At 40.0% G+C, this 12,439-nt stretch overlaps 1 protein-coding gene across 1 annotated transcript in view; it reads right to left on the minus strand.

Moving 5' to 3' along the window:
• SNX25 (sorting nexin 25) overlaps positions 1 to 12,439 on the minus strand; it is an 85,802-nt gene that overhangs the window by 53,528 nt on the left and 19,835 nt on the right. The window contains exon 2 of the mRNA XM_072122900.1: positions 8,944 to 9,028. Within this exon, the coding sequence (XP_071979001.1) occupies positions 8,944 to 9,028 (85 nt within the window). The remainder of the gene's footprint in view (positions 1 to 8,943; positions 9,029 to 12,439) is intronic.

The following is a 12,439-nucleotide window of genomic DNA, read 5'->3' on the forward strand; positions in this document are numbered from 1 at the left end:
GGAGACATTGCCCAAGAATAATGGATCATCCTCTGCATTTCCATTGTCTCTTCTAGATTGGTTTTATGAGCTGTGGAAACTGATTGATTAAGTGTACAGGGCTTGACGCGCGCCATTACCTCCACAACAGTTCAGTGCACAACGTATCACAGCGCTTTTACTTCGAGCCCTCTGCTATTCACTCTCTCCTCCAGACAGGGCAGATGGAGGATACTGTGCGGCTATGCACACATACAGACATATACACATGTACAGATGAAAGCAGAAATTTACATACGGTACACCATTAGAAAAAAAAAAACAAAAAAAAAAAAAAACGCCCCATAATATTGTGACTAGTATTTGGTACCATTGCCCTCCAACTGTATGACTTTGGTTACAGGTTTTGGATACCCTTTCACAAGCTTCTCACAATAGTTGGTCGGAATTTGGACCCTCTCCTACTAATAGAACTGGTGTAACAGCCAAGTTTGTAGCTGTCTTTTTTGTACTTGCGTTTAATGGTTTGTACAGATGAACGAGTCTCCTTCAGGTTTATGGAAATTGTACTCAAGGATGAACTAATCTTGTGGAAGTTCACAATTCTCTTCCCAATACCTTGGCCAATTCCTTTAGGCTTGATGTTACACTAAGAAGCAGTGGGTTCATGTGTTACTTTTAATACATTCACAGACGTTTCTCTAACTCAGATGTCGCCAATAAAACAGAAGCTTCCAAAGACATGACATCATATGATCTTTCCCAAATTGTAAAAGATGTCTACCATTAAAACCAAGCATAGATAAACCAGTGAAAACTTATTAACAGATTCAGGCACCGTGACTGAGGTAATCTTCTTATATTTGTTAGCCATAACCTCCCCCTCTGCTCCCTCAGCATTTCCCCCCTCCCTCTGCCTGATATAATCCCACTCCAGCATAGTATGTATGTAAACTTCTGGTTTCTGTATTGAGGCACACACAAAAGCTTTATTTATAAAATATAAAAGAACCAAGCAAAATGTATATGTACAGCTACAACCAGGAGGAGGTCCTGCCCTTCACATATGTGCAGGAAGCTTTATCAGCCCAGTACCGCTATTCACATCACTATATTACAGAAATCATCGCTGTGCAAATTGGATTCCACTGGAAAATCAGTTCTGAACTAGATAAAAGATGCAATGGTGGATACAGGTGTGCGCCCTTTTTGTGTCAAATATGATACAACCAAGAATTTCTTCTGTAAAAGGCCTTGTTATCAATCAGTAGGAAAAAAAAAATAAGGCCTGGTTATCACCTTTGGTTGGCCGAGGTGATTTACAATCGCAGAATAGTGGATGGGATTTACACAAACTAATATTTCTGTGATAAAAACTTGTACATTTTTACTTGAGTTTTTTTTATATTCCTCCATGTAGGATTGTGTATTCTTGTATAGCTGTCAATCTGTATAGATTAATCTGTCAAGACCCTAATACTATAACATGCTTCCAGCAAATAGGACACCATGTGCAATTTTCTCAGCTCCTCCTGCTCTATAAGATGCTCACTGAAAATAGGACATTACGTAACATGTGCTATATCATGCTGCCACTATATACAATCTGATTAGCCCCTACTAATCTATAACATGCAGCCTGCAAATATCTCAATATGTACAATTTACTCAGCTCCTCCTGACCTACAGGATACTAGATACAAATAGGACATTATGTACAATCTACTCAGCCTCTATTACTCTATAACATGCTGTCTTCAGATAGGACACCATCTACAATCTACTCAGCACTTCCTGCTCTATAACATGTTGCCTGCAGATAGGATACTTTGTACTAGCTGTTCCAGCTTTGACATGCAAGCCTGAATTTGATTGGATTTGACTACCATTTCTTAGTCATTTCTTTGGTTATATACCTATGGTGAAACCATTGGCGTAAATATAAACAATATATATGACATATTATGAAAGTACATTTTATAATAACCCCTCAATAATGCTACAAGCCCAGTATTTAAGCCTCTGCTTCCGTAGTGTTATATACGTAGAAGCTGGATGAAAGGTTACTGAGCCAAGTAGGTGCAATGAGCCCAGGAATGAGTCACAGAGCTGCGAGGGACTGACAAGCACTGGGGACGGAGCGCTGTCAGGGCATATTAATCTAAAAGCTACAAATAAAATGTCATCTCTGCACTGACATCAACAAAAGTGTATCAGTCAGCAAGCAGCAGGCTGTTCATGTAATTCGATTAAGCAGGGGTCTGTCATGCTGCCATGCACAGGGGCGAGATAAGGGAAGCGTCTACACGAGACAAAACTAGTTACCAGGAATGCTACCTATTCCAATATGTCTTATTGTACGGAATAGATTATACACTCCGAGGGCTGAAAGATATTGGAGCACAATTATTGGAAGAGGAAAAGCAGATTATTCCAGCCATGGGCTGTAGTCCACTTTGGTTATGAGACATTTCTGTGCCAACAATTGGCATAAATGATGCATTAAAATAAATGGATGCTGAAAGCCTGGGCCACAACTATGAAACAAAAACTGCGTTGTGTGCATTCAGACAGAATGAAATACAGGCAGTCTCCAGTATCACTGAAAAGTATAAATATCTTCCGCTTCTGCACAATGTAAGCACAGAAGGGAAGGAAACCAGGGAAAACCAAGTAATCGCTGACACAGATAGATGACCATACATTGTTGGCATGTACATTCAAATGAAAAGCTATGAAATGGCTAAAAGTGAACAAAAAAAACTTACATTCCATCCATAAGGCAAATTACGTCATCTAAATATACAATGACTTATACAGCAGTATTAAGAAACCGACAATATGACATTAATACACTCCCTAATGCTGCACATTAACACGTGCAATATCGGGCCGTAAACAACGAGCGAGGTCCGCTCATGTGCCGATGACTGTGGAAAATAATTGATAATATATAATTTACAGATCACAAAAGATTTCTTTTAAAATATTATCACTTATATAAACCTTTACAACAAATATTTAAAAAAAAAAATTTTTTAAACATTAAAAGGTCACAATAGTTTTAAGTAGCTCATCTCATTACTCTATACACTTGTATGAAAAGCCTTCTATGATCTAAGCAATGACCTAATGCCATGTCCGTTTACCCTTTAGCCTATGAAGGTGCTTGCAAAAGTCTACGGAGAAAACCATTAATTTGACCATCCTATCCTATTCCTCACTATAAGACATCTCCCTCTCCAACGGGAAATCCATATAATTTTCACTTTCCTTCAGCTAATCTAACGAGAAGGCACTCAATGGGAAAACAATGTTTGTTTTGTTTTCAATTTGGCACACCTTCACTTTCAGCCAATGTAGTTTGATCTTTCAACATAGCCCGTATTTTGCATCCAATGGTATATTCCTGAAAAGTGCTGTCAATTTTAAAATGTTTGTTAGTATAACAAATATATTTAAATGAGCTACAAATCTGTGTGATCTTCACTATGGGCTTTGCCCTATGTGACTAGGAAGATGATGAAAACGCACGTGTGATCCCACAAAAGTGTGAACAGAGTCCAGGACGTGTGGAGGGAAGAGAAGCAACAAGGATCCAGAGCGCTTTTAAGAAATGTTTTCCTGACACTGAATAGTGTGGGTGGGGTGGGGGTGGGGGGTAACACTGCCCTTTTTTATTCTAATAAACAAAAGGTTGAGGCCTGACAAGACTTTATAGGAAATCTACCATCAGAATCAAGCATGATAAACCAGGGGCAGTTATTCATAGATCCATGGCCTCTACTTTTAAAATTGTGCTAGTGAGCCTGAAGGGCCCCTGCCTAATGTAATATAACTGCAGCATAGGAAGTTCCAGCACACAGTGGGAGGAGGTTCGAGAGTGCTCCTGTACAGTGTAACAGCCTGGTAACACAGGGAGGCTCAGAGGCTCTGGTAACAACCCCAAGAGCCCTTCTGGTAACACCCCCAAGAGCCTTTCAGGCTCATTAGCATAATAGTAAAATGTTGAAGGAGGCAATGGATAAATATAAGAAGATTACCGCTGTCACTGTACCTGGATCTATGGAGTTAGTGACCCACATTTCTCGTGCTCGATTTGGATGGTTGATTTCCTTTAATAGGTTTAATATTTTTTCTTTGTAGCAGTGGGAGCGTCTAAATACAGCACACATCAATCTCCTTACATTTATATCCAAGACAGACAATATTTATTTCTAAGTGCAGAGAAGTGGAATACTCCACTTTACAAGTAATTATCTAAAAGTCATTTAGAAATGGAAATGCATTAATACTTCTATAATTGCTGACATGGAGAACGACGAGAGCTTATAGTCAGGAGACAAAGCTTTTCATTTCTACATTTTGTTAACCTCAACAGGAAAGTTTAGTGAGAAAAAGATTGCTATTAACAACTGCATAGGATGACAAATCCTCAAATACTCCTAAGTAAGTGGCAAGTAGGTCATTTCATGTCATGGAGCTGGTCCTCTCAAGAGTCATGAAAACCTGCAAACTAAACCACTTGTGAGAAGTGGAAACTGTGAACATTACTCAACTGAAAGAGAAAGAGCAGGAGAGTGAAAGGAAAAAAAAAAAACAAGGAACCACAACGCCAGGTTTGTATTATATAGTAAATATATGTTCTCCAAAAACCCTAACTGTACTAAGACAACGATGGTTAACATGGTGGCCACGGGCAGAGATCTAATAGATTTTCATAGGCAACAGGGACATGTTTAAAGACAGTAATACTTGAGTTGTTGAGGTAGATTGCAATGATTTATTATGCCAGGAAATAAATGTTGCTAATTTATTCATGTATTGTATAAACACAATATTGAAGAAGTAGAGGAAATAAAGGTGCTGGATGTGGGATGAATCGCCTGTGCTTCAATGATTTCCTATGGTAAAACTTGCTTTGATAGAAGAGCATTTTGGATTACGAGCATATTCCTGGATGGAATTATGCTCGTAATCCAAGGTTCCATCGTATTAACTTTAAAATCTCAAATCAAGAAACAGATGTGTACCATAGACAGAGTAGCCTCAATGAAATTTCCATGTATGTCACTGAATGCTTCTTGCAAGTGTTTGGTTACGCAATGAAATAAAATGTTCATGACCCAAATTATGTGCAAACTCTTAAGTTTGCAGTGTCCTTGCTGCAGTTCAAGATTGTAACATTACAAAGGTTTTAGGTTGCCAAATATCAGCAAACAGAGGATTGCCATCTTTACTCTTCTGACATGATATGACCCCGAGTTATTAATACATATTAGGAGAGTCTGATATTCTTACATTTTAAACTGTAGGTCTCTTTAGGGTTTTACAGAGGGGTGAACCTAAACAATCTGCTGCCTGAGGGGCTATAGAACAGGACCCCCTATGCCCCATCTAGTAGTAATACTCGTAGGCCAGGTTATTTTTTTTAGCAAGTGGGCTCTCCATACAGTGTCTCACATCCACGTTGACATCGGGTGTGAAGAGACGCAATTTTTAAGAGTAAGGTTCAGCTTAGTAGTAGGTGACTGCACACCCTCATTTTGCTGCAGATGGGAGCTACCTGAGGGAAGAGACTCAACTCGCCTCATGGATGGTGCTCCCCTGGTTTTACATTGCAGTGACCCCTGCACAACATCGCCATGAACAATGATATCCTCATACCCGTAACATATATATAAGCATCACAAACTTTTTTAAGAGTAGATAGAAGAGGAAAAACATAACGATTGGGCTACAAAAAGCCAAAGCCAAGAGCAAAAAAGTATCCATTCTACCATCATATACTGCTCACATATAGCAAGTCATCTTCATGGGCATGCACAAATACTGACCAAAGAGCCACATTCATATATATGTTATTATAAATGTGATTATTAGATGATCCTACCTAATCAACTGTAAACTCCCCCATTAAATATCCCAGAACTGATACATAGCAAATGTAAATTCCCAGTTAAATGGTTAAATTCCAAATTTCCTAGGCACAGATTATTCAGCAGCATTTTGGAGATTGGGGGTAGAGGAGGCAACTAGAAATACTTGAGATAATCCAGCAAATAGAAATGCTGCACTTCAATGAAGAGCTATTGATCAAAGCGTCACAAATATTCCCTGCAGCCGCTCTGACGACACAGCTCAAACACTTCAATCCATTACACATGGCCATTACATTGCTTAATGAACGTTTTCTATTTTTGTGTCAAAATGGAAACACAGAAGCAGCTTTCAGAATGAATTTACCAAAAAGAATAAACAAGAATATAAATGGATTACTAGCACAAAAAGGCAAAGCTCGTATTAAAAATAAAGCAGTACTAAAATGAAACTTCTGCTTGATAGAACTTGTTCCTTTACCAATTAAATACTGGTAAGCTACATTAATTACTCCAAAAACACGCCAAAATGTTTATATAACCATCAACCTACACTTTTGCTTTTTAAAATTTTAATCTGTGATATTTACATATAGTTTGATAACTGCTCATTGATGCTGGTCCCACAGTCATCAGCCGTGGTCCAACAAACTCGCTAAAAGGATTTTCTGGACCAAACCTTAGATCGGTGTTGCCAAGTTCAATGCAGTGATTCGAGGTTTAATCTGGAAAATGCCACAAACGCAAGAAGCAAATTTGGTGTACTTGACCTTTTTGTGGGGAAATGGGTATAGGAAGTCACACTAAATTTTATCTGTTCACTTTTATAGGAATTCAATCCTTTGGGAGAGTATGCGTTTCACACACGCCCACTGCTTTATAGCAGTCCCTTCTTAAAATAGCTATAGTCCCAAAGGATGAGAATATCACCTTTAAAGATCGTAGTTTTATGACCTATACAAGAAGATACACACGCATTACAAAAAACATGAGGTAAAGTGGCCACCCCCTTTAACTGTTTGTGTAAGTGTGGGGGAGGATATTGAATAATTTACCAATATATATTTATTAATAGTTCTGTACTACTTTCTTGATACATAAAGTGAAGCCTCCTATCTTTTACCTCATCAGTCAGAGATTCCTGACTATAAAATGGCCACCGATGGAGGGTCAGGTGATGTCTATCTGTCCATGAACAATCACCAGTAAGAGATCACATGACCCTCCCTCTGTGGCCATTTTACGGACAGGAATCTCTGGCTGATGAGGTAAAAGAAAGGAGGCTTCACTTTACATATCAAGAAAGTGGTACAGAACTATTAATAGATGTAGATAAATTATCCAATATCCTCCTCCCACAGTTACACACACATTACAGAAAACATGAGGTAAAGTGGTCAACCCCTTTAAAGAAATCTACTGTATATATCTCCCAGAACTACAACCCTGATGCAAACCGAAAGATGGGATTCCATTGTCCCCCATGACAGCGAAGTAATAAAGTATATGCATAAATGGTACTATATAGACACTATTCATTGTATGCTTTTAGATATCAACAACTCAGACAACTTTTAGATATCAGACAATGAATGTCGGTGAATGTCTCTGCCTTTCTGTATTAGCTATTGTGCATTACTTTTGCAGCTCTTTTATTACACATGGGGCCTGGCTGTCTGGTTTCTTTATGTTGTTCCCACAAGCTGAAGGGCTCTCAGCTGTTCTAACACAGACGTCTCCCACGTGTAATTGATTATGAGGAAAATATTTCTGATGGATTGTACCCAGAGAACCAGAAACTTCTTCACTCAGATCAATTTTGTCTATTATGAAGTCTGTGCAGTTTGGTTCATCTGTTAGAAGCATTGTCCAGGGTAATTGAAAACTTGTCTGGCATCCAAAATGGTCATAAGAAAATTAAGAGAAAAAAAAAAAAAAATAATAATATTATATATATATATACCTATTTTATTCCCTACTTTCAACAAGGTCACTCCAGTCTTTGTGTACATCTGGCCTCAGTGGTCACTACCCCTGTCTTATGCTTTAACCTACTCAATGGGAAAGATTCAGCTAGCTAGTAGTCTTACCCTCCTCCCTCAGCTTGGTCTAACTAAATCCTGCACAGCTATAAAATTTGAAATTTACAGCCCTGACATTAAAAAAAAAAAATAAAAAAGGATGCAGTCCTATTGATATCCAAAGCATAGGATGACAAATCATAAAGGGTTTGACTCCTGCAAAAACCCAAAATCAAATCACTGTAGGACCATCTTAACACCGAACCGGCAACATGGTTACCAAATGGATGTCCGGTGCCATACACTATGTGGTCCCTGGTTACTACAGCTTTCAGCATCTTTTGGGTGCCATGAATGCTTATCCCTCAGGTTACATGAAACCCAAAATCTAGAGTGGATCCTGCAGAGTGTAGTGGAAATATTAGAATCACATCATCTTTAGGATTCCAGAAACAGATACAAATTATTGCTGTGAATTCTAGAAATGGATGAATATGCAGATTACTATTATAAAATGTAGGCCCCTTTAGTTAATACCATAATAAATAGGTCAAGAGCATGCAATTCATATAATTTTAGGGATAAGATTTGGTATAATTTATGCACTGGCAGCAGAATAATTTACAGCAAGAGCACAAGTGGCCGCAGTGGTCTACAGCGGAGGGAATATTTCAGAATCTCAAAGGTCATCTAATATCTTCTATAAATTTTCAGTCAAATTATAATCAAATGATTGAGTTGAAGGCCAAAGGCTAATGATTAACTATTCCGACCAGTGTTCAATCCTGTAATATCTGTGTGATCGCTTTCCATGGCAGTGTTGTTTAGGAGCTGGAAGGATTTTCTTGTTGTCTCCAGGATTTGCACAGCCCTTCATGCCATCTCACATTATTATCCACTCTCCTTATTGCTACAGTGACAAATGTCTGTTGTGCACGCTTCGCTCTTTCCAACTTGCTATAAAGTGCCTGCGGGATGTTGTAGAGAGGCAATCGCAACGGATTAAATTCTTCAGAGTGAAATAAGCCCAGGAAAGGACTACAGAGAGGAGAAGTTGGGCTTACCTTCCTTCAGAGCTTTATCCATACTGTGACAGATCACCACTCTCCTAGGCTGGACTGGCTCATGCAAATTCAAAGACTGAAACATCTGAAAACACAAATGCATAATTTATGTCAATTTAATATGTTACAGCTTCCTATCATGATGTTCTTTATTATACCAAAAAAAAAAAAAAATTGTGTACTGAACTTATATTATATATACACACACACACACACACACACACAAACATACATACACACACACACACAAACACAGCTCAAAGAAAATAGGAGGGAATATCCAAATGGCACATCCTATATCTGAATGAATAGTATTTTCTCATTGAATACTTTGTTCTGTACAAAGTTGAATGTGCGGACAACAAAAATGACAAAAAAAAAAAACAAACAAACCGTATATACTCGAGTATAAGCCGACCCGAGTATAAGCTGAGACCCCTAATTTTACCACCAAAAACTGGGAAAACCACCCCAGCCTGCCCCCCAGTAGTATACAGCATGCCCCCAGTAGTATACAGCCACCCCAGCCTGCCCCCCAGTAGTATACAGCATGCCCCCAGTAGTATACAGCCACCCCAGCCTGCCCCCCAGTAGTATACAGCATGCCCCCAGTAGTATACAGTCAGCCGAGAATTTTAAAAAAAAAAACAAAAAAAAACAACTATTTACTCACCCTCCGATGGCCCTGATGCGCAGCACTGCTCCCCCAATGTCATTGCGAATCCTCTTCTGGCTTCCCGGCTCCTCTTCTGGCTTCCGCGCCGTCTTCTGTCTTCTTTAACATCACGTTGGGCGCCGCATCTGTTCTCTCCCGTGCGGCGCCTAGTATGACGCGCCGCTGCTGACGTCATACGAGGCGCCGCACGGGAGAAGAACAATGGCGGCGCCCAACGCGATGTTAAAGAAGACAGAAGACGGCGCGGAAGCCAGAAGAGGAGCCGGGAAGCCAGAAGAGGATTCGCAATGACATAGGGGGAGCAGTGCTGCGCATCGGGGCCATCGGAGGGTGAGTAAATAGTTTTGTTTTTTTTTAGTCCATTTTTAATTATTTTTTTTTTACAAGTATTGACTCGTGTATAAGCCGAGGGGACGTTTTTTAGCACATTTTTTGTGCTGAAAAACTCGGCTTATACACGAGTATATACGGTATATGTAAATCAAATTAATTAACCAATGGAGGCTTGAATTTGGAGTCCCCTTCCCCCCCCCAAAATTAAAGTGGAAAAACACACGACTGGCTGATCCAACTTTGTGGAAATGTCCGTAAAACAAGACAAACTGAGGCTCAGTATTGTGTGTGTTCTCCACGTGCCTGTATGACCTCCCTACAATGTCTCGGCAACCCACACAAGTGGCTCAGGTAGTGCAGCTCATCCATGATGGCACATCAATGTGAGCTGTGGCCAGAAGGTTTGTCGTGTCTGTTTGATAGTGTCCAGAGGCTTGAGGCACTACCAGAAAACAGGCCAGTAAAGAGGGCAACCACCCAGCAGCAGGACTGCTACCTCCGCCTTTATGCAGGGAGGACCTGAAGGAGCACTGCCAGAGCCCTGCAAAATGACCTCCAGCAGCCACAAACGTGAATGTGTCTGCACAAACGGTTAGATATTGACTCCATGAAAATGGTATGAGGGCCCGACGTCAACAGATGGGGGTTGTGCTCACAGCCCTACACCGTGCACGACGCTTGGCATTTGTCAAAGAAAACCAGGATTTCGCCACTGGGGCCCTGTGCTCTACACAGGTGAAAGCAGGTGCACACTGAGCACATGTGACAGACGAGACAGAGTCTGGAGACACTGTGTAGAGCGATCTGCTTCTTGCAACATCCTTCAGCATTATCATTCAGAGTGTTAGTAATGGTGTGGGGTGGCATTTATTTGGAGGGTCACACAGCCCTCCATGTGCTCGCAAGAGGTAGTCTGACTGCCTTCAGGTACAGAGAGGAGATCCTCAGACCCCTCATGAGACCATATGCTGATGCGGTTGTCCCTGGGTTCCTCCTAATGCGGGACAATGCTCAACCTCATGTGGCTGGTTTGTCAGCAGCTCCTGCAAGATGATGGCATTGCATCTATGGACTGGCCCACTCGTTCCCCAGACCTGAATCCAATAGAGCATTGGTGGCGAACCTATGGCACTGGTGCCAGAGGCGGCACTTGGAGCTCTCTCTGTGGGCACCCAGGTCATGACCACAGTATAACGTTTACCAGACAGGACTCTTCCTATAGAATCTTCCTACAATGATAGGCGAATTTGCCCTCCTCCTTTCAACTGTGTTGGTGTCTTTAGGAGACTGAACGCTTGAAAGTTGTCAAAGAACAAGGAGAAATAAATTACTTCTTAAATTGCTGTGCTGGCACTTTGCAATAAATAAGTGGCTTTTGGTTGAAGTTTGGGCACTCGGGCTCTTAAAGGTTCACCATCACTGCAATAGAGCACTTCTGGGACATCACGTCTCGCTCCTCCCACCAATGTCACGTTGCACCACAGACTGTCCAGAAGTTAGCAGATGCTTAAGTCCAGGTCTGGGAGGAGATCCCTCAGAAGATCATTTTCAACCTAATCAAGAGCATGCTGAGGCATTGTACGAAGATCATACAGGCACATGAAGGCCAAACACACAATACCTTTTGTTTTGTTTTACGGACAGTAGATCAACATTAGATCAGACTGTAGTGTGTTTTTTTCACTTTAATTTAGGGGGTGACTCCAAATCCAGGCCTCCATTGCTTAAAAAATTTAATTTCCATTGATTTTTTTTTGTGATTTTGTTGTCAGCACATTCAACTTTGTACAGAACAAAGTAGTCAATGAGAACATTTCATTCATTCAGATATAGGATGTGTTATTTGAGCGTTACCTTTATTTTTTGAGCAGTGTATAATTTATGGATTATGTGATAGATTCTAAAGACATAACATAACGTAACATAGCTAGGTGTCCTCTTATAAAATAGTATGTTTCCGCTTTTCCATGAGGTGTGTTCCTATAAACAGACATCAGCTGCCATACCTTAACAACAGGAACAACAACAAGTCAGCATTTTATTCATACATTCCAAGCAGGAATTATACGATAGACCAAATAGTTTTCTAAGAAATATTTCTCCATAATTAAAATATCATAGATTAAGAGTATTTGTTAAAACAGAATTGGCAGAGGTGTTGACCGATGCCCTTAAAAGGTACAAAACTAAATATCCAGTGTTGGACCAATTCCAATTTCATTTGTCTGGGAACCGATCACCAGGTTTTACCCCAGCAGGCAAGGTATGTGACATAAATGTGACATATGTGTAATGTGAAATATGGTATGTAAATGTATCTTAATGTAAAATATCATCCATAAAAATCTCCTCCAAAGTAATAAAGTAAACAGCACATCTTCATCTTAAATGATGCCGAAAAGTAAAAACGACTGATAAAAATAATATTCAATATGCACGTTGTCTCCAGGCTCCAGCATGTAATGAAAAAAAAATTGCTTAGGAAAA

Source organism: Engystomops pustulosus, chromosome 1, assembly GCF_040894005.1.
Source record: "Engystomops pustulosus chromosome 1, aEngPut4.maternal, whole genome shotgun sequence".
In the NCBI taxonomy this organism is placed as follows: Eukaryota; Metazoa; Chordata; class Amphibia; order Anura; family Leptodactylidae; genus Engystomops; species Engystomops pustulosus.